General features: G+C 37.8%; 1 protein-coding gene across 4 annotated transcripts; it reads left to right on the top strand.

The window, feature by feature from the left end:
• The first annotated feature begins 519 nt into the window (after positions 1-519).
• Positions 520-21,600, top strand: salto. 4 transcript variants are annotated; one of them, XR_012408575.1, is made up of 16 exons: positions 520-791; positions 1,350-1,489; positions 1,545-1,595; positions 1,656-1,953; positions 8,704-8,997; positions 9,055-9,185; positions 9,246-9,353; positions 14,991-15,134; positions 15,192-15,325; positions 15,387-15,639; positions 16,429-16,487; positions 16,555-16,636; positions 20,195-20,434; positions 20,495-20,697; positions 20,765-20,921; positions 21,236-21,600. XR_012408575.1 is itself a non-coding variant. In XM_073957379.1 (15 exons), exons 1-15 carry the CDS (start codon positions 746-748, stop codon positions 21,372-21,374), a joined length of 2,322 nt encoding a protein of 773 aa, XP_073813480.1. In that variant the 5' UTR covers positions 520-745; the 3' UTR covers positions 21,375-21,600. The 4 variants fall into 4 exon arrangements, 2 of the variants coding, with proteins under 2 accessions (XP_073813480.1, XP_073813479.1); XR_012408574.1 differs by having other exon boundaries at positions 595-791; positions 1,320-1,489; XM_073957379.1 differs by lacking the exon at positions 20,765-20,921.
• The last annotated feature ends 1,445 nt before the right edge of the window (positions 21,601-23,045 follow it).

Genomic DNA, 23,045 nt, shown 5'->3' with positions numbered 1-23,045 from the left:
TGGCAGAACTACCAGGTAGTGGTATCACACCAGCTGATCGAATATGAAAAGTCAAATCCCTTTATAAAAAAATTGTTTTTGTTGTAATTTCCCCAACAACATAAAGAAAGTTTTGACATAACATATTCAAAATTTTACGATGCCACTACCTGGGTAATTGTGCCATGTACAAAACATAACAGTTAGAGCTGGCAAACAATCGATAGTCCGACTATCGTTTTGATTGCTGTCGTAAAACAAAGGTTACGGCGGCCACTAAAACAAATTATTTGGGTTATCTATCGCGAATTATTTGAAACATAGTTGCATCCGAGTCCGTTATAAACAAAGCAAAACGATAGTCCGACTATCGATAGTTTGCCAGCTTTAATAACAGTACTAGATCCTGGTTTTTGTTTACTTATTGCGTTTTCCTGTACTTTTTAATGGTAAAAGCAGTAAAAGAGCGTACTGTGAAAAATGAGGTACACACATAACTTTATTCAAAATGTACGGTAACGGAAAGATAATTACCTCCATGTAAAAACGGGCATATTTCAGAATATATTACCTTGCTTTACTTGTCAATGATCCAAAACTTATTTGTCAATAATTAATACAAAAAAGAATATTTTTCTTTTTGTATTTCAATTTTTGTGTAATTGTAAATTTTAACGCTTGTTATTATCGTGTCGTGTCGTTTTCTATTTGCAAAACAATATTTGTTAATCTCTCTAAAATTCGGTAATAAATTTCGTTAGAAACTATGGAAAAAACTCCAAGTCGGATGAGTCTTGAAAATGTTAAAACAAGTAAGACATTCAAAATTCCATATTTATTGACCTTCATTGGGCAATTTCAAGTGCGACAAATTGTCAGGTTTTTTTGCGAGTGAATATACTGAGAAATAAATTGTTCTGTGGGACATATGGGAGTCCTTCGGCTCTCAACAACCTCTCACCGACAAATCGAAAGTTGATTCCAGAATCAATTTTTCATATGTATATGTATACGGCAATTATCAGCTTATAGCAAAGAAGGGTCTAATTCTTGGCTATAATCTGATAATTGCCGTACATATGGAAAATTGATTTTGGAATCAACTTTCGATTTGTCGGTGAGCGAGGTTGTTGAGAGTCGAAGGACTCCCATATGTCCCACCTCTCACTTTTCTCATCAATGAACCGACAATTGCCGCAAGGAAATTTTGCCTAGTGTATTTCTGGACTAACGGAAACATTTTCTGAAAAGGAGAAGAATGAGCATTTTCATCTCCAACCTCCCTCTCCCAAAATCTCTTACAATTTTCCCATCTTTCTGCGTATCACTTGTAATGCTAGTAATGCTTTACAAAATCCCAATTTTAACAGCACCAAAGGAAACCCCCCCAGGAACTTCAAATAAATTTAAAAGCAACGTTAAGAAAATGGCCTCGGAAATTTCTGTATCACGACAAGAGGAAACAAAATCAGTAGATGTCAAATCAACAGTCAAAGGGAAACCTAGAAATGTAAGTTTTCACCTCATGGCAATGTTTCAATTCATGAACAAACCTCTTTTTCCAGTTAGCGGTGACGAATCCCGCCTCTAAAATACCAGCGTTTAATAAATCAGCGGTAATATATTACACATTTTTGTGACAAGTTTGAAAATTCTTCTTTTTTTGTCTTTTATAGCCCAAAACTTTGTCCTTAAAGTCCACAAATCCAAAGCAAACTTCACCACAAGCTCAATCATCGAGACCAACAACCCCCACAAGTGCAGTTATGGCACAATCACCAACATCTCCAGTCTCAAGATCATCCACACCTATCAATAAAACAAAAATGGGTTCAATGTTAAAACCTGATAACCTTGAAAAGAAAACTTTGAATTCTGCATCGAAAACAAGTCTGGCAACGACGTCAGCAATCAAAGGAAAGGCTTCAACATGGCGGCAAGCTAAAATTGAGGCTAAAACTAATAGTCGCAGCGGTAAGTTTTACCATAAAACAAAGCCAGCAATTTGCTATCCTTTCGAACTGTAACTGTAAAATAGACCTTGAGCTGGTCATAGGAGCCAAGCCCAATCCGTGTGTTGAGCGCAGATTTTGAATCTCAGGATTTTGGATTCATGTATTACATTGGGCGCCATCTGTTACTTTCCTTTCACTTTCTCTAAAGCTTTTTCGATTTTTTTTAAGAATCTTGGTTTTCTGCACTACGTTGGGCGCCACTCTTCTATAGACCATTCCTATAGAAGCACCCTTTCTTTCGGAAAGGGTCTATAGAAGCACCCTTTCTTTCGGAAAGGGTCTATAGAAGCCCCCTTTCTTTGAGAAAGGGTCTATAGAAGCCCCCTTTCTTTGAGAAAGGGTCTATAGAAGCACCCTTTCTTTGAGAAAGGGTCTATAGAAGCATCCTTTCTTTGAGAAAGGATCTATAGAAGCACCCTTTCTTTGAGAAAGGGTCTATAGAAGAACCCCTTTTTTGAGAAAGGAACCATAGAAGTACCCATTATTCGAGAAAGAGTCTATAGAAGTACCCATTATTCGAGAAAGAGTCTATAGAAGTACCCATTATTCGAGAAAGAGTCTATAGAAGCAGCTTTTCTTTGAGAAAGGGTCTATAGAAGCAGCTTTTCTTTGAGAAAGGGTCTATAGAAGCGACCTTTTTTTTGAGAAAGGGCCTATAGAAGCACCCTTTCTTTGAGAAAGCGTCTATTGAAGCACCCTTTCTTTGAGAAAGGGTCTATAGAAGCATCCTTTCTTTGAGAAAGGATCTATAGAAGCACCCTTTCTTTGAGAAAGGGTCTATAGAAGAACCCCTTCTTTGAGAAAGGAACCATAGAAGTACCCATTATTCGAGAAAGGGTCTATAGAAGCAGCTTTTCTTTGAGAAAGGGTCTATAGAAGCGACCTTTTTTTTGAGAAAGGGCCTATAGAAGCACCCTTTCTTTGAGAAAGGGTCTATTGAAGCACCCTTTCTTTGCGAAAGGGTCTATAGAAAACCCCTTTCTTTGAGAAAGGGTCTATAGAAACACCCTTTCTTTGAGAAAGGGTCTATAGACGCATCCTTTCTTTGAGAAAGGATCTATAGAAGCACCCTTTCTTTGAGAAAGGGTCTATAGAAGAACCCCTTCTTTGAGAAAGGAACCATAGAAGTACCCATTATTCGAGAAAGGGTCTATAGAAGCAGCTTTTCTTTGAGAAAGGGTCTATAGAAGCACCCTTTCTTTGAGAAAGGAACCATAGAAGTACCCATTATTCGAGAAAGGGTCTATAGAAGCAGTTTTTCTTTGAGAAAGGGTCTATAGAAGCACCCTTTCTTTGAGAAAGGAACCATAGAAGTACCCATTATTCGAGAAAGGGTCTATAGAAACAGCTTTTCATTGAGAATGGGTCTATAGAAGCACCCTTTCTTTGAGAAAGGGTCTATAGAAGCGACCTTTTTTTTTGAGAAAGTTTCTATAGAAGCACCCTTTCTTTGAGAAAGGGTCTATAGAAGCGACCTTCTTTTTGAGAAAGGGTATATAGAAGCACCCTTTCTTTGAGAAAGGGTCTATAGAAGCAACCTTTCTTTGAGAAAGGGTCTATAGAAGCGACCTTTTTTTGAGAAAGGGTCTATAGAAGCACCCTTTCTTTGAGAAAGGGTCTATTGAAGCACCCTTTCTTTGAGAAAGGGTCTATAGAAGCAGCCTTTCTTTGAGAAAGGGTCTATAGAAGCAGCCTTTCTTTAAGAAAGGGTCTATAGAAGTACCCATTTCTTTGATAAAGGGTCTACAGGAGCACCCTTTCTTTGAGAAAGGGTCTATAGAAGCACCCTTTCTTTGAGAAAGGGTCAATAGAAGCGACCTTTTTTTGAGAAAGGGTCTATAGGAGCACCCTTTCTTTGAGAAAGGGTCTATAGGAGCACCCTTTCTTTGAGAGAGGGTCTATAGAAGTACCCCTTTCTTTGATAAAGGGTCTATAGGAGCACCCTTTCTTTGAGAAAGGGTCTATAGAAGCACCCTTTCTTTGAGAAAGGGTCTATAGAAGCACCCTTTCTTTGAGAAAGGGTCAATAGAAGCGACCTTTTTTTGAGAAAGGGTCTATAGGAGCACCCTTTCTTTGAGAAAGGGTCTATAGAAGTACCCCTTTCTTTGATAAAGGGTCTATAGGAGCACCCTTTCTTTGAGAAAGGGTCTATAGAAGCACCCTTTCTTTGAGAAAGGGTCTATAGAAGCACCCTTTCTTTGAGAAAGGGTCTATTGAAGCACCCTTTCTTTGAGAAAGGGTCTATAGAAGCAGCCTTTCTTTAGAAAGGGTCTATAGAAGTACCCCTTTCTTTGATAAAGGGTCTACAGGAGCACCCTTTCTTTGAGAAAGGGTCTATAGAAGCACCCTTTGTTTGAGAAAGGGTCAATAGAAGCGACCTTTTTTTGAGAAAGGGTCTATAGGAGCACCCTTTCTTTGAGAAAGGGTCTATAGAAGTACCCCTTTCTTTGATAAAGGGTCTATAGGAGCACCCTTTCTTTGAGAAAGGATCTATAGAAGCACCCTTTCTTTGAGAAAGGGTCTACAGGAGCACCCTTTCTTTGAGAAAGGGTCTATAGAAGCAACTTTTCTTTGAGAAAGGGTCTACAGGAGCACCCTTTCTTTGAGAAAGGGACTATAGAAGCACCCTTTCTTTGAGAAAGGGTCTATAGAAGCACCCCTTCTTTGTGAAAGGTCCATATAAGTACCCATTATTGTAGAAAGAGTCCATAGAAGTACCCATTATTCGAGAAAGGGTCTACAGAAGCAGCTTTTCTTTGAGAAAGGGTCTATAGAAGCACCCTTTGAGAAAAAGGTCAATAGAAGCACCCTTTGAGAAAAAGGTCAATAGAAGCACCCCATTCTTTGAGGAAGGGTCTATAGAAGCGACCTTTCTTTGAGAAAGGGTCTATAGGAGCACCCTTTCTTTGAGAAAGGGTCTGTACAAGCGACCTTTTTTTGAGAAAGGGTCTATAGGAGCACCCTTTCTTTGAGAAAGGGTCTATAGAAGCACACTTTCTTTGAGAAAGGGTCCATATAAGTACCCATTATTCGAGAAAGGGTCTATAGAAGCAGCTTTTCTGTGAGAAAGGGTCTATAGAAGCACCCTTTGAGAAAAAGGTCTATAGAAGCACCCCTTTCTTTGTGAAAGGGTATATAGAAGGACTCCTTCTTTGAGAAAGGGTATATAGAAGGACTCCTTCTTTGAGAAAGGGTCTATAGAAACACTCTTCGAGAAAAAAGTCTATAGAAGCACCCCTTTTTTTGAGAAAGGGTCTATAGAAGCACCCCCTTTTTTTAAGAAAGATTCTATAGAAGCGACCTTTTTTTGAGAAAGGATCTGTAGAAGCACCCCTTTCTTTGAGAAGGGGTCTACAGAAGCACCCTTTCTTTGAGAAAGGGTCTATAGAATCATCCTTTCTTTGAGAAAAGTTTCTATAGAAGCACCCTTTCTTTCTGAAGAGGGTCTATAGAAGCACCATTTCTTTGTGAAGAGGGTCTATAGAAGCACCATTTCTTTCTGAAGAGGGTCTATAGAAGCACCCTTTCTTTGAGAAAGGGTATATAAAAGCACCCCTTTCTTTGAGAAAGAGTCTATAGAAGCACCCCTTCTTCGAGAAAGTGTCCACAGAAACACCCTTTCTTTGAGAAAGGGTATATTAAGCACCCCTTTCTTTCAGAAAGGACCTATACAAGCACCCTTTCTTTGAGAAAGGACCTATACAAGCACCCTTTCTTTGAGAAAGGACCTATACAAGCACCCTTTCTTTGAGAAAGGACCTATACCAGCACCCTTTCTTTGAGAAAGGACCTATACAAGCACCCTTTCTATGAGAAAGGACCTATAGAAGCACCCTTTCTTTGAGAAAGGGTCTATAGAAGCACCCTTTCTTTGAGAAAGGGTCTATAGAAGCACCCTTTCTTTGAGAAAGGGTCTATAGAAGCACCCTTTCGTTGAGAAAGGGTCTATAGAAGCACCCTTTCGTTGAGAAAGGGTCTATAGAAGCACCCTTTCGTTGAGAAAGGGTCTATAGAAGCACCCTTTCGTTGAGAAAGGGTCTATAGAAGCACCCTTTCTTTGAGAAAGGGTCTATAGAAGCACCCTTTCTTTGAGAAAGGGTCTATAGAAGCACCCTTTCATTGAGAAAGGGTCTATAAAAGCACCCTTTCATTGAGAAAGGGTCTATAAAAGCACCCTTTCTTTGAGCAAGGGTCTATAGAAGCACCCTTTCTTTGAGCAAGGGTCTATAGAAGCACCCTTTCTTCGAGAAAAGGTCTATAGAAGCACCTTTTCTTTTAGAGAAGGGTCTAAAGAAGCACCCTTTCTTTGAGAAAGGGTCTATAGAAGTAGCCTTTCTTCTAGAAAGGCTGACGACCGGGTATTAGTTAATGTTATCTTACAAAGTCGAATGAACTTTTCGGCGATACATAACTCAGACATGACTTGTAGTGCCTTTGAACGTAAGGAGCTTTGGAAGGCTGCTTCAGTCTTTAGCATTTTCTATAGGAATATTTTCTGGTTTTCTTCACGAGAATATCCCTCCCCTAAGAATCCCATCAATTCTGCTATAAGAAGAGGTTCTGATCTATACGATCAAATCAAAAGATTTTCCACATGAAGATTTTCCATTATTCTATAAAATAATCTTTCAGTCCTTAAAAGTAAGGACATTTTAGTCTCAAAGAATACTATTTTCTCTAAGAAGGCTCTAAAAAGATCTTTTCGACTTCTATAGAGAGTCCTAATGGTCTCCTACGAAAAGACATGTTGTTCTTCTGTGAGTTCAATTCCCCAAGTGATAGAACATGCGATTCATATTCATTTCAACAGCTCTTCAGTTCGTGTCTCACGTTGGGCGCCATTGACCATGGCAGTCATAACATATAGCACCTACCTGGCACACTGAATGTCCGTAGTTGTTTCCCAGACCAGTAGGCCTATTCTGTAACTTTTAACAACTTTTGTTATTGTTTAAATGTCTTTTGTTTTTGTAACAACAATAAAACAAACAAATGAAATTGTTGTAAAATAAACAATGAGTAAAGTTGTTAAAAAGTTACAGAATAGGCCCCCAGTAGGCCTATTCTGTAACTTTTTAACAATCGTCGGATCGACAACGTTGTCGACACTAAAAATTGTTTGCAGTAACGATTGTGCTATTCTGTAAAAATGTAGACAAATTGTCTATAAACTTTCAATAGCTTTCAATTTTGAATGTATTTATAAACAAAACATACACACAAACCAAAGGCAAATCCAATATTGAATATTTTTGACGATTTTATAGCAACTACTATTTTTGTGTTGTTTTCATAACGACATTATTAACAAAAGTTGTTAAAGTTTGTTTACAGAATACAAAGGTTGTTAATTTTAGCTCTGTTCCAGAACCTGCAAGAAGCTACTATTTTTTACTACGATAACATTTTCTTCTTTATGTTATCGGAGAAAATAGTAAAAAATAGTAGATTCTTGCAGTTCTGGAACATACCATATGTTGTTAAAATGAGTTTTTCGAAAAAATAACAATATCGACTGTCGTTAAAAAGTTGTTAAAATTTCTTTTGTTTTTGTAACAACTACAAAACAAACAAAAGCAATTGTTGTAAATTAAACAATGAGTAAAGTTGTTAAAAAGTTACGGAATAGGGGGGCAGTAGTGGAATTATGTAACTCATTTTTTGAGTTACCGACAAAAATCGGTAATATTAAAACGCAAAATTATGAATGAAAAATATCAATAAAAGTTGACAACACTGAAGCTTAGCGACAACTTTATTTTGGTTGTTAACTCACCAAAAATTTTCGCTTATTGTCGAAATTAAAACCATTTTAATTTGACCGATTTTTGTCGGTAACTCGAAAAATGAGTTACAGAATTCCCAACAGACAAAATCAAAAATAATTATTCAACGTTGGCAATAACCCATTTCGTACATGACTGGAGAATACTCAGGAAATGTAAGCCAATTTCCTGAGTATTCTTCAGTCATGTGGAAATTTTTTTAAGACTAGCTGTTCGGACTCGAGGCATATGCTTGAGCTAATATGAATGCCGGTTCAATCAAAGAGATATGAAAGAAGTGTTCCTAGTTTCTTCGGGAATTTTAATAGGAAATTTCAGAATCTTAAGTTCGTGCCTCACGTTGGGCGCCATCTGGTACCACTTTCGGCGTTACAATGAATCTTCTGAAGACATATTCTGTAACTTAAAACGATTGAAAAGTTGTTAAAATTTCTTTTGTAACAACTACAAAACAAACAAATGAAATTGTTTTAAAATAAACAATGAGTAAAGTCGTTAAAAAGTTACTGAATAGAGAGGGGCTGGTTTGTTTTTTTTTTATTTCTTAAAATTGAAAAAAAAGGTTTATCAAGTGGACGAGTTGACGTATATGCAATTAATATCGACCGGTACAATATAAACGAGGCAACCGAAATCTTTCAAGATGGTCCTAAGGCTATTCAAATATCATAAAGAAAATTTGAAAATTGTTTGGAATATTGGAATATTGACGGTAAAGGAGGTACACTAAATCTTCCATTATAGTCGTGGACTCGGCGCCCATAAGATCAACTTTTGATTCTCTTCTAAAAATAGAAAGCTTTTTCCACCTTTTCAGTTCAATTTTTTGACACTTCGACTCCGATGATCGTGAGTGTTTGCCTGTCATAATCGTAATTTTGATCCAAATCTTTCAAAACCTCTCGTATGCCTTCTATTTTCAGCAAACATTGCAGCAACCCGAGCAGGTAGCACTGCGACTGGCAACCAAAAGCCTGAACTCAAATCAAATTTGCGTAAAATTACCTCCACAGCAGGTGATCAAAATTCTTTAGACGTTCTGGAAAAGCAACTGGTCGAATTACAAAGTGAATTCCTTAACAAAACCGAAACTATGCTACAAACTTCCGAAACCGATCCCACTAAACGTTATGAATATAAGTTAGTTAGCCTAGTACGTCAGGGTGGTGAACACAAACTTTTGTTAAAAGACACAGAAAAAGAACTGCCAAAACTTGGTAAGTTTAAGGCCGACTGACCATGTGATTGCCTTCTAAAATTTTCTCATTTGACAGCTCCCAATTCGGTTAATGATTTCAAAGAGAAAATCATGCAGTATATGAATGAAAGTTTTACACAACTTATGGCGAGTAACACAGAAGCCAAGAGTGACACTGCTAGCCTGGAGAAGATAAGAGATTTACAGGTATGCTCAGCTGATTTGCAGATTTTACATTTCCATTATTAAAATTTATTTTTCTTCTAGGATTCAAATACGAAAGCATTGTTCAGCTATATTGATGATTTGTGCAGATCCTATAAAGAACCCCCATTACCTGATTCAGAGATGTCCAACTTGAAGAAGGAATTAAAGGTAAGTTTAATCGACAGAAGACCTGTTTTAAAATATATATGGGATATTCCTCTTATATCCCTTCGGATATTTTACAACGACTTATTGAGGTTTCGATTAGTCGGATACAAAACATAGAGAGTCTACTGTGTGCTAAGCCTTGTTTGCATTTGAACTTTTAGTCGGGTTGACCTCCTTTATGAGGATTCATTTGTCGTATATATAATAGAACTTTCTATATAATCCTATAAGACTTCTCGAAGAATTCACTTCTCGTAGATGTTTGATTCGACTTCTCGTAGAAGTCTTGCAACGATTTCTTATAGATGCTAGGGATATGTAGACCGACTCTCGGTTAGTCGACTTTGTGTGTCGAAAAGTCTAAAAATAGAAGTCCACATTTGTTTATGGAGAAAATCCAAAAACTTCTGTTTGTAAAGGCAGATTCACATCATATGGGACTTCAAAGGGGTAGTTAATGTCTAGTTCGGGCTTTTAAGCCGAAAACACAATGTTTGAGTAAAACTTTGCGTCATTTCTGGGAAGCTTTGCGTAAATTCCATAGACCCTTTCGATAGCACCTTTCTGAAAGAAAGGGTGCTTCTATAGACCCTTGCTGAAAGAAAGGGTGCTTATATAGAACCTTGCTGAAAGAAAGGGTGCTTCTATAGAGCCTTTCTGAAAGAAAGGGTGCTTCTACAGCACCTTTCTGAAAGAAAGGGTGCTTCTACAGCACCTTTCTGAAAGAAAGGGTGCTTCTATAGCATCTTTCTGAAAGAAAGGGTGCTTCTATAGCATCTTTCTGAAAGAAAGGGTGCTTCTATAGCATCTTTCTGAAAGAAAGGGTGCTTCTATAGCATCTTTCTGAAAGAAAGGGTGCTTCTATAGCATCTTTCTGAAAGAAAGGGTGCTTCTATAGCATCTTTCTGAAAGAAAGGGTGCTTCTATAGCATCTTTCTGAAAGAAAGGGTGCTTCTATAGCATCTTTCTGAAAGAAAGGGTGCTTCTATAGCATCTTTCTGAAAGAAAGGGTGCTTCTATAGCATCTTTCTGAAAGAAAGGGTGCTTCTATAGCATCTTTCTGAAAGAAAGGGTGCTTCTATAGCATCTTTCTGAAAGAAAGGGTGCCTCTATAGCATCTTTCTGAAAGAAAGGGTGCTTCTATAGCATCTTCCTGAAAGAAAGGGTGCTTTTATAGCATCTTCCTGAAAGAAAGGGTGCTTTTATAGCATCTTCCTGAAAGAAAGGGTGCATCTTTCTGAAAGAAAGGGTGCATCTTTCTGAAAGAAAGGGTGCTTCTTTCTGAAAGAAAGGGTGCTTCTATAGCATCTTTCTGAAAGAAAGGGTGCATCTTTCTGAAAGAAAGGGTGCTTCTTTCTGAAAGAAAGGGTGCTTCTATAGCATCTTTCTGAAAGAAAGGGTGCATCTTCTCGTAGAAGTCTTGCAACGATTTCTTATAGATGCTAGGGATATGTAGACCGACTCTCGGTTAGTCGACTTTGTGTGTCGAAAAGTCTAAAAATAGAAGTCCACATTTGTTTATGGAGAAAATCCAAAAACTTCTGTTTGTAAAGGCAGATTCACATCATATGGGACTTCAAAGGGGTAGTTAATGTCTAGTTCGGGCTTTTAAGCCGAAAACACAATGTTTGAGTAAAACTTTGCGTCATTTCTGGGAAGCTTTGCGTAAATTCCATAGACCCTTTCGATAGCACCTTTCTGAAAGAAAGGGTGCTTCTATAGACCCTTGCTGAAAGAAAGGGTGCTTATATAGAACCTTGCTGAAAGAAAGGGTGCTTCTATAGAGCCTTTCTGAAAGAAAGGGTGCTTCTACAGCACCTTTCTGAAAGAAAGGGTGCTTCTACAGCACCTTTCTGAAAGAAAGGGTGCTTCTATAGCACCTTTCTGAAAGAAAGTGTGCTTCTACAGCACCTTTCTGAAGGAAAGGGTGCTTCTACAGCACCTTTCTGAAAGAAAGGGTGCTTCTATAGCACCTTTCTGAAAGAAAGGGTGCTTCTATAGCATCTTTTTGAAAGAAAGGGTGCTTCTATAGCACCTTTCTGAAAGAAAGGGTGCTTTTATAGCACCTTTCTGAAAGAAAGGGTGCTTCTATAGCACCTTTCTGAAAGAAAGGGTGCTTCTATAACACCTTTCTGAAAGAAAGGGTGCTTCTATAGCAACTTTCTGAAAGAAGGGGTACTTCTATAGCACCTTTCTGAAAGAAGGGGTACTTCTATAGCACCTTTCTGAAAGAAAGGGTGCTTCTATAGCATCTTTCTGAAAGAAATGGTGCTTCTATTGCATCTTTCTGAAAGAAAGGGTGCTTCTATAGCATTTTTCTGAAAGAAAGGGTGCTTCTATAGCATCTTTCTGAAAGAAAGGGTGCTTCTATAGCATCTTTCTGAAAGAAATGGTGCTTCTATTGCATCTTTCTGAAAGAAAGGGTGCTTCTATAGCATTTTTCTGAAAGAAAGGGTGCTTCTATAGCATCTTTCTGAAAGAAAGGGTGCTTCTATAGCATCTTTCTGAAAGAAAGGGTGCTTCTATAGCATCTTTCTGAAAGAAAGGGTGCTTCTATAGCATCTTTCTGAAAGAAAGGGTGCTTCTATAGCATCTTTCTGAAAGAAAGGGTGCTTCTATAGCATCTTTCTGAAAGAAAGGGTGCGTCTATAGCATCTTTCTGAAAGAAAGGGTGCTTCTATAGCACCTTTCTGAAAGAAAGGGTGCTTCTATAGCATCTTTCTGAAAGAAAGGGTGCTTCTATAGCATATTTCTGAAAGAAAGGTTGCTTCTATAGCATCTTTCTGAAAGAAAGGGTGCTTCTATAGCATATTTCTGAAAGAAAGGTTGCTTCTATAGCATCTTTCTGAAAGAAAGGGTGCTTCTATAGCATCTTTCTGAAAGAAAGGGTGCTTCTATAGCATCTTTCTGAAAGAAAGGGTGCTTCTATAGCATCTTTCTGAAAGAAAGGTTGCTTCTATAGCATCTTTCTGAAAGAAAGGTTGCTTCTATAGCATCTTTCTGAAAGAAAGGTTGCTTCTATAGCATCTTTCTGAAAGAAAGGTTGCTTCTATATCATCTTTCTGAAAGAAAGGGTGCTTCTATAGCATCTTTCTGAAAGAAAGGGTGCTTCTATAGCATCTTTCTGAAAGATAGGGTGCTTCTATAGCATCTTTCTGAAAGAAAGGTTGCTTCTATAGCATCTTTCTGAAAGAAAGGTTGCTTCTATAGCATCTTTCTGAAAGAAAGGGTGCTTCTATAGCATCTTTCTGAAAGAAAGGTTGCTTCTATAGCATCTTTCTGAAAGAAAGGTTGCTTCTATAGCATCTTTCTGAAAGAAAGGTTGCTTCTATAGCATCTTTCTGAAAGAAAGGGTGCTTCTATAGCATCTTTCTGAAAGAAAGGGTGCTTCTATAGCATCTTTCTGAAAGAAAGGTTGCTTCTATAGCATCTTTCTGAAAGAAAGGTTGCTTCTATAGCATCTTTCTGAAAGAAAGGTTGCTTCTATAGCATCTTTCTGAAAGAAAGGGTGCTTCTATAGCATCTTTCTTAAAGAAAGGGTGCTTCTATAGCATCTTTCTGAAAGAAAGGGTGCTTCTATAGCATCTTTCTGAAAGAAAGGTTGCTTCTATAGCATCTTTCTGAAAGAAAGGTTGCTTCTATAGCATCTTTCTGAAAGAAAGGTTGCTTCTATAGCATCTTTCTGAAAGAAAGGGTGCTTCTATAGCATCTTTCTGAAAAAAGGTTGCTTCTATAGCATCTTTCTGAAAGAAAGGTTGCTTCTATAGCATCTTTCTGAAAGAAAGGTTGCTTTTATAGCATCTTTCTGAAAGAAAGGGTGCTTCTATAGCATCTTTCTGAAAGAAAGGGTGCTTCTATAGCATCTTTCTGAATGAAAGGGTGCTTCTATAGCATCTTTCTGAAAGAAAGGTTGCTTCTATAGCATCTTTCTGAAAGAAAGGTTGCTTCTATAGCATCTTTCTGAAAGAAAGGGTGCTTCTATAGCATCTTTCTGAATGAAAGGGTGCTTCTATAGCATCTTTCTGAAAGAAAGGTTGCTTCTATAGCATCTTTCTGAAAGAAAGGTTGCTTCTATAGCATCTTTCTGAAAGAAAGGGTGCTTCTATAGCATCTTTCTGAAAGAAAGGTTGCTTCTATAGCATCTTTCTGAAAGAAAGGTTGCTTCTATAGCATCTTTCTGAAAGAAAGGTTGCTTCTATAGCATCTTTCTGAAAGAAAGGGTGCTTCTATAGCATCTTTCTGAAAGAAAGGGTGCTTCTATAGCATCTTTCTGAAAGAAAGGGTGCTTCTATAGCATCTTTCTGAAAGAAAGGGTGCTTCTATAGCATCTTTCTGAAAGAAAGGGTGCTTCTATAGAATCTTTCTGAAAGAAAGGGTGCTTCTATAGCATCTTTCTGAAAGAAAGGTTGCTTCTATAGCATCTTTCTGAAAAAAAGGGTGCTTCTATAGCATCTTTCTGAAAGAAAGGGTGCTTCTATAGCATCTTTCTGAAAGAAAGGTTGCTTCTATAGCATCTTTCTGAAAGAAAGGGTGCTTCTATAGCATCTTTCTGAAAGAAAGGTTGCTTCTATAGCATCTTTCTGAAAGAAAGGGTGCTTCTATAGCATCTTTCTGAAAGAAAGGGTGCTTCTATAGCATCTTTCTGAAAGAAAGGGTGCTTCTATAGCATCTTTCTGAAAGAAAGGGTGCTTCTATAGCATCTTTCTGAAAGAAAGGGTGCTTCTATAGCATCTTTCTGAAAGAAAGGTTGCTTCTATAGCATCTTTCTGAAAGAAAGGTTGCTTCTATAGCATCTTTCTGAAAGAAAGGTTGCTTCTATAGCATCTTTCTGAAAGAAAGGGTGCTTCTATAGCATCTTTCTGAAAGAAAGGGTGCTTCTATAGCATCTTTCTGAAAGAAAGGGTGCTTCTATAGCATCTTTCTGAAAGAAAGGTTGCTTCTATAGCATCTTTCTGAAAGAAAGGGTACTTCTATAGCATCTTTCTGAAAGAAAGGGTGCTTCTATAGCATCTTTCTGAAAGAAAGGGTGCTTCTATAGCATCTTTCTGAAAGAAAGGGTGCTTCTATAGCATCTTTCTGAAAGAGAGGTTGCTTCTATAGCATCTTTCTGAAAGAAAGGGTGCTTCTATAGCATCTTTTTGAAAGAAAGGGTGCTTCTATAGCATCTTTCTGAAAGAAAGGGTACTTCTATAGCATCTTTCTGAAAGAAAGGGTGCTTCTATAGCATCTTTCTGAAAGAAAGGGTGCTTCTATAGCATCTTTCTGAAAGAAAGGGTGCTTCTATAGCATCTTTCTGAAAGAAAGGGTGCTTCTATAGCATCTTTCTGAAAGAAAGGGTGCTTCTATAGCATCTTTCTGAAAGAAAGGGTGCTTCTATAGCATCTTTCTGAAAGAAAGGGTGCTTCTATAGCATCTTTCTGAAAGAAAGGGTGCTTCTATAGCATCTTTCTGAAAGAAAGGGTGCTTCTATAGCATCTTTCTGAAAGAAAGGGTGCTTCTATAGCATCTTTCTGAAAGAAAGGGTGCTTCTATAGCATCTTTCTGAAAGAAATGGTGCTTCTATAGACTTTTCTTCAACTTTCCCTAGCCTATTTGGGTTTATAATTCCTAACAAAATTCTTCTAAATTTGCTTTTAGGAATATAAAGATATGGTTGTAGCTTCAGAAAACAAAATCTTGGAACTTAAGCAACAACATGAAACAGACTTAATGGCACTGAAGAATCAATTTGCTTCTACGAAAATTGAAGAAATTGCCCAAAGGAAATTTGAAATTACAGAGGTAAATTTAAAAGATGATTTTCGAAAAATTCGGCACTCCTCAGAGCTTATGTTTCAGTTACAAAATAAAATGAAAATCTACGAACAAGAAAATATTTTCCTTAAAACCCAACTTCAAGCTCTGGATGTGGACACAGAGAAGGAAGAGGAAATCAATGCATTAAAGGAAAGTCTTCGGAAAAGTCAAGAAAGGTGGGTTTTGCTTTATTTGATTTCACTATAATTACAAAAGCATTGCCCCCATTCCTTTTAGTACCCACGCCATGCAAAATAATTTTATGCAACTTCAAGAGCAATTCAAAGTGGAGAGACTTGAAAATGAAACCAAAACTGTGGTCATAAAGAAATTACAAAATGAAGTACAGGAATTAACCGGCAAATTGGAAGAACAATCGTCGTCGAATAATGCTGAAAGTTCTAAGGAAATTGAGGGGCTAAGACAAAAGATTGAAAAGTTGGAGCTGGAGAAATCAACGCTTGAAAAAAATAACCACAATTTGAAAGGGGTAATTTCTGGAAATTCTATTAATAATTGTAATGTGTGTGAAATTTAATTAGGAGGCATATTCGACAGATTTTTGCCGCACAAATAATATTCGACCATTTGAAGGAATTTATGTCAAATGATATTGTTATCGATTTTCGATACATTGCCTCGTATAAAATCCTCTCCATTCTTGCCAATAAATTGCCATGAAATATTCCAGCGTCTTCTAGAAGGGTATATAAGCCGCATATCATTCTAGCTTAAGTTATTACTGCAAAGAGAATAAAGAACAACTGACCAGAATTCGCAACTAAGTTGCCCTTTATCAGAAATTACTTAAACAACTTATGTATCGAGGCCTTAACACAAATTAAGGCCTCGACACATAAGAAGCATAGCATTCTTGCTTAAGTCATATCTGGTAAATGACTAAAGATCAAGTTCGACCTAATTCAAATGTGATTCTGAAATCTTTTTTATTAGGTCGAACTTCGTCTTTAGCCTTTTAAAAGATATGACATCTTATGTGTCGAGGCCTTTATTGTTGTTAACTGGTAGTGCTATTATCGCAAAACTTCCTCCATAAGTCTTACGTCGGGCGCCAAAATATCTAATAAGACATTTTCGAGTGAGTGGGCGCAGATAAAACACTCTCTTGCCTCTCTCTCTCTCTTCTTACACTTAAACATGAACAATTCTCATGAAATACTTTAGCGTCTGTTAAAAGAGTAACACATCGTCTAAGCGATTGATCGAAAGCTCCAACTGGTGTATCCCCACCTATAACGTCTATTTATCTCTCTTGCAGGAGTTGAGTACTAACAAGGACATGAAGGCAAAGTTCCAAGCTGCGCAGAAAGAAATAAAGTAGGTTTACCAAAAAATTACCTTGTTTTTGTGGAAATAATAGATAAAGACAACCATTTATTTTCAGGGATTTAAAAGAACAACTCTCCGCAAAAGATGCCGTTCTGGAAAAACTCAAATCGGATCAGCCTAAGGATGTTCAAATGGAGGTAAGAGTTTGTTCCTATATGAAGACTACAATGTATATTGCATTAAATTCTGGAAAGTCCACTCAAGGAGTAATTGAAGGGCACGTCTGGTTCAGAAGATTTTCCAACTGATCTTCCCTTTTTGAAGGCTAGAAGTTGTTTTAAGAGATTATCCTAAGTAAATGTTCAGAATGGTTTTCAGCAGAAATCTAGCACGTCTTCCTGGAGTGGTTTATCACTTCTGGCACGACTTCTAGAAGAAGTCTGAAACGACTTCTTGTAGAAATCCGGCAAGACTTCTAGTTGAAGCTTGACACGACTTCGGGTGGAGGTCTGGCTCGAATACGAGTGGAATTTTGGCACGATTTCGAATGGAAGTCTGGCACATTTTGTAGAAGAAGTCTGAGACAACTTTTGGTGGAAGTCTGAGACTACATCTAGTGGATATCTGAGATCATTTCTAGCAGAAATCTGTATTAAGTATTGGATAACTTCTAATTGTATGTGAAAGTTTGAGACAACTTGTGGAAGTAGTCTGAGACAACTTGGAGTAGAAGTCTAAGACGACTTCTACTGGAAGTTCGAGACCACTCTTAGATGTAGTGTGATGTAATTTCTAGAAGAAGTCTGATACAACTTCTAGTAGAAGAGAAGTAGAAGTTTGAGACAACTTCCAAAACAAGTCTGAGACAACTTGTAGTAGATGTCTGAGACGACTTCTAATAGAAGTTTGAGACAACTTCTAGATGTAGTCTCATGCAAGTTCTAGAAGAAGTCTAGGACAATTTCTAGTAGGAGTCTGAGACAACTTCTAGAAGAAGTATGGCACGACTTCTAGTTGAAGTTTGACATGATTTTTAATAGAAGTCTGGCACTATTTCAAATTTAAGTCTGGACAACTTCTAGTGAAAGTCTGAGACTACTTCTCGTAGAAGTTTGAGACAACTTCTACAAGTATCCTGACACAATTTCTAGAAGACTGGGACAGCTTCTAGTAAAAGTCTGAGCAACTTCTGGTGGAAGTCTGAGACTGCATGCAGTGGAAGTCTGATTTTATTTTTAGCACAAGTCTGAGACAACTACTTGAAGTCTAGTTAAGTTTGAGACAACTTGTAGTAGAACTTGTATTAGAAGTCTGAACCGACTACTAGTAGAAGTTTTAGACAACTTCTAGTAGGAGTCTGAGACAACTTCCCGTAGAAGTTTAAGACAACTTCTAGAAGTAGCCTGATACAATTTCTAGAAGACTGGGACAACTTCTAGTAAAAGTCTGAGCAACTTCTGGTGGAAGTCTGAGACTACATGTAGTGGAAGTCTGATTTTATTTTTGGCAGAAGTCTGAGGCAACTTCTAATATACATAAGTCTTGGATGACTTCTTCTTGAAGTCTAGTTAAGATTGAGACAACTTCTAGAAGTAGTCTGAGACAACTTGAAGTAGAAGTCTGAGACAACTTGTAGTAGAAGTTTGAACCGACTACTAGTAGAAGTTTTAGACAACTTCTAGTAGGAGTCTGAGACAACTTCCCGTAGAAGTTTGACACAACTTCTAGAAGTAGCCTGAGACAATTTCTAGAAGAAGTCTGGGACGACTTCTAGTAGAAGTCTGAGACAACTTGTAGTATATGTCTGAGACGACTACTAGTAGAAGTTTGAGACAACTTCTAGAAGTAGTCTGAGACAATTTCTAGAAGAAGTCTGGGACAACTTCTAGTAGAAGTCTGAGACAACTTCTAGAAGAAGTCTGAGACAACTTGTAGTAGATGTCTGAGACGACTACTAGTAGAAGTTTGAGACAACTTGTAGTAGATGTCTGTGACGACTACTAGTAGAAGTCTGGGACAACTTCTAGTAGAAGTCTGAGACAATTTCTAGAAGAAGTCTGGGACGACTTCTGGTAGAAGTCTGAACCGACTACTAGTAGAAGTTTGAGACAACTTCTAGTATGAGTCTGAGACAACTTCCCGTAGAAGTTTGAGACAATTTCTAGAAGAAGTCTGGGACAACTTCTAGCCGAAGTGAAGTGACAACTTCTAGGTGAAGTCTGAGACGACTACTAGTATGCGTTTGAGACGATTACTAGTATAAGTTTTGACACAATTTCTAGACGTAATCTGAGAGAAATTCTAGAAGAAGTCTAGAACAACTTTTAGTAGGAGTCTGAGCCAACTTATAGAAGAAGTATGGCACGACTTCTAGTTGAAGTTCGACATGATTTCCAATTGTAGTCTGGCATGATTTCAAGTTGAAGTCTGGGACAACTTCCAGTGAAAGTCTGAGACAACTTCTAAACTAAGTCTGGGACAGCTTCTAGTAGAAGTTTTGAATAACTTCAAATTGAGGTTTGAGGCATCTTCTAGTGGAAGTCCGCGATTATTTTTAGCATAAGTCTGAGACAACTTCTAGTATAAGTCTTGGTGGAAGTCTGAGGTATCTCCTAGGTGAAGTCGGAGACTTCTTCTACTAGATGTTTGAGACAACTTCTAGAAGTAGTCTGAGACAACTTCTAGAAGTTTGAGATGACTTCTGGTAGAAGTTCTTTGCAACTTGTAGTAGAAGTCTGAGACGACTTCTAATAGAAATCTGACACGATGTATAGTGAAGGTTTGGCACAACACCCAATAGAAGTCTAGCTCGATTTCGACTGGAAGTCTTGGACAACTCTTAGTAAGAACTCCACGAGTTCTTTCTTATGAACTCCTCGAGTTGTTAGGAACTCCACGAGTTCTTTTGAACTTCACAAGTTCTTAAGAACTCCACAAGTTCTAAGGAACTCCAGGAGTTCTTTATTATGAACTCGACAAGTTCTTTCTTATCCTACTAGAACTCCACGAGTTCTTTCTTATGAACTCCACGAGTTCTTTCTTATGAACTCCACGAGTTCTTTCTTATGAACTCCACGAGTTCTTTCTTATGAACTCCACGAGTTCTTTCTTATGAACTCCACGAGTTCTTTCTTATGAACTCCACGAGTTCTTTCTTATGAACTCCACGAGTTCTTTCTTATGAACTCCACGAGTTCTTTCTTATGAACTCCACGAGTTCTTTCTTATGAACTCCACGAGTTCTTTCTTATGAACTCCTCGAGTTCTTTCTTATGAACTCCACGAGTTCTTTCTTATGAACTCCACGAGTTCTTTCTTATGAACTCCACGAGTTTTTATGAACTCCACGGAGTTCTTATGAACTCCACGGAGTTCTTATGAACTCCACGAGTTCTTGTAAGCTCTACGAGTTCTTGTAAACTCTACGAGTTCTTGTGAACTCCACGAGTTCTTCTGAACTACACGAGTTCTTATGAACTCAGTAAAGTTCACATTTCAACTCATGGTGTTTATAGGAACACGAACTCGTGAAGTTCCCAGGAATTCAAAGAGTTCATAAAATCTCGGAGAGTTTATAACAATTCGAGAAGTTCATAGGAAATCTTGAAGTTCATAGTATCTCGTGGGGTTTATAGGAACTCATGGATTTCATAGGAACTAGTGGAGTTCATAAGAAAATCGGATATGACTTCTCCTAGCAGTAGATTTTTTATTCTTTTCCCCCCTTTCATTTCCTCTTTCCTAATATAAATTAGGTTGCAAAATTACGTCAATCGGAAACGGAAAAATGTCGTGAAATTAAAAAGCTTAAAGTGGAATTGTCCAAATGCCAATTTAATCTTACCAAACTGGAAGAACAAATACAAAGGGATCAACAACTGTTGGAAATACGCAGCGATTTGGTGAATTCTCTGCAAACAAATGAAACCAATCAAAGGATACATTTGGAGGAACTTATGGCCCAGGTGGGTGAAAAGAACAGCATCATAAATGAGGTAAGTTAGCGAGATAACTCCAAAGCATTCCTCGTTCCAAAATTGAATTCATTTTCATAGCTACAAAATGAGTTGCGAGCCAAATCGGAAGAATTTCAAAATCTCTATACGAACATCAACAACAAACAATTGGAACTTTCAAATCAAGAACACATGCTGAAGCTTTTGGAGGAGAGTAACGAACGTAGTCAAATGTTGCGGGTGCAACAGGAGGAGAAAATCGGCCGCCTCGAAGAAGATATTGCCCATTTGAAACAGACCATGTAAGCTTTTTGTGTGTTGTGGCGTAGATTTGAGTATATTATTTATGCAAATATTTATTGCTTATAGAAAAATCTATGAACAACATTATCAAAATTCTTTCCTAATGCAATATGAAAATCGGACACGATAACGGAAAACTTTGGAATGTTCCAAACGCCCCAAAAAATAATCTATTTTTTATACGAATTATATTTTATAACATTAAAAACAAACAGAAAATGAAGTAAGCATATTTTTACATCCTAAATTACAGCTTGAAAGCTTTATGGGTATGTTCAAGTGGGAGTTTTAAAATTTAATTTATACTTTGTACATAGTTTAAGTATGTATTTCAATATAGAACCTCATGGTATTGAATCCAGCGATACTTCAAAGTTTTCCGTTAAAGTCCCATAAAGCTTTCAAGACAAACCAAAACATGTGGAAGACCAAGGTTGAAAGATATACTAAGACTTGAATCTCTTCCTTATGGGCCTTCCACCATAATTTACTGCTTTCCTACCTTCTCATAACCCCTACTTTTCCTTGCCTTTTCAGAACCAATACCAAATTTGGCCCTACCCCCGCCACATTGAATGGAAACGAAGAAAATCACAGTGAAAATTTCTATCACTACGCCAGTGAACGTAAGCGTAAACGCCAAACTGTCATTAATGTGAAAAAATATGAAACCTAAAGCACGTCGAATTCAGCTCGGCTGCCTTCCACCGAGAATTGTTCAACAGTTTGTAAAAAGCTTTCATTGTGGGAGATGATGGCGGCTATTCATTAATGCATGATTTATGTTTGCCTTTGTGTGCGTGTGTGAATTGTATTATATTTGTCTGTATGTATGTAGATTTGTGTGCTCGCTTTAAATTGTTCAAAATTAACAAATAAACTTTGATTTATAACTCTGGAAATCAACAATGATGAATATCTTGCTTATCGGGTTGCAGCTATGATGATGTGAGGTAGGTTATGGAAGAAAGTTACTTGTATTGGGATAGGATCAGAGTTTAACCGTTCGCATAGAGTTCACCAAAAACTCGTTAAGTCGTAGATTTCACCATGAACTCGTGTAGTTCATAGGAACTCATACAGTTCATTGCAACTGATTTAGTTCATATGGACTGCTGGAGTTCACAGGACCTCATGAAAGTTCGTGTGAACTCGAGGCGTCCGAAAAATACTCGTGGAATTCATAGTAACTCGTGGAGTTCAAGAGAACTCGTGGAGTTCAAGAGAACTCGTGGAGTTCAAGAGAACTCGTGGAGTTCAAGAGAACTCGTGGAGTTCAAGAGAACTCGTCGGGTTCAAGAGAACTAGTGGAGCTCATAGAAACTCGTGGAGTTCATAGGTACTGGTGAAATTCATAGGAACTCGTGGAGTTCATAGGAACTGGTGAAATTCATAGGAACTCGTGGAGTTCATTGGAACTCGTTGAGTTCATAGGGACTCGTGGATTTCATAAGAAAGAACTCGTGGATTTCATAAGAAGGAACTCGTGGAGTTCATAAGAAAGAACTCGTGGAGTTCATAAGAAGGAACTCGTGGAGTTCATAAGAAAGAACTCGTGGAGTTCATAAGAAAGAACTCGTGGAGTTCATAAGAAAGAACTCGTGGAGTTCATAAGAAGGAACTCGTGGAGTTCATAAGAAAGAACTCGTGGAGTTCATAAGAAAGAACTCGTGGAGTTAATAAGAAAGAACTCGTGGAGTTCATAAGAAAGAACTCGTGGAGTTCATAAGAAAGAACTCGTGGAGTTCATAAGAAAGAACTCGTGGAGTTCATAAGAAAGAACTCGTAGAGTTCATAAGAAAGAACTCGTGGAGTTCATAAGAAAGAACTCGTGGAGTTCATAAGAAAGAACTCGTGGAGTTCATAAGAAAGAACTCGTGGAGTTCATAAGAAAGAACTCGTGGAGTTCATAAGAAAGAACTCGTGGAGTTCATAAGAAAGAACTCGTGGAGTTCATAAGAAAGAACTCGTGGAGTTCATAAGAAAGAACTCGTGGAGTTCATAAGAAAGAACTCGTGGAGTTCATAAGAAAGAACTCGTGGAGTTCATAAGAAAGAACTCGTGGAGTTCATAAGAAAGAACTCGTGGAGTTCATAAGAAAGAACTCGTGGAGTTCATAAGAAAGAACTCGTGGAGTTCATAAGAAAGAACTCGTGGAGTTCATAAGAAAGAACTCGTGGAGTTCATAAGAAAGAACTCGTGGAGTTCATAAGAAAGAACTCGTGGAGTTCATAAGAAAGAACTCGTGGAGTTCATAAGAAAGAACTCGTGGAGTTCATAAGAAAGAACTCGTGGAGTTCATAAGAAAGAACTCGTGGAGTTCATAAGAAAGAACTCGTGGAGTTCA

The sequence above is a fragment of the Musca autumnalis genome, unplaced genomic scaffold (genome assembly GCF_047663935.1).
Source record: "Musca autumnalis isolate F117 unplaced genomic scaffold, ASM4766393v1 scaffold_5, whole genome shotgun sequence".
NCBI lineage: Eukaryota > Metazoa > Arthropoda > Insecta > Diptera > Muscidae > Musca > Musca autumnalis.
Note: the sequence above shows the minus strand (reverse complement) of the source record. Positions and strands in the feature narration are given on the sequence as shown.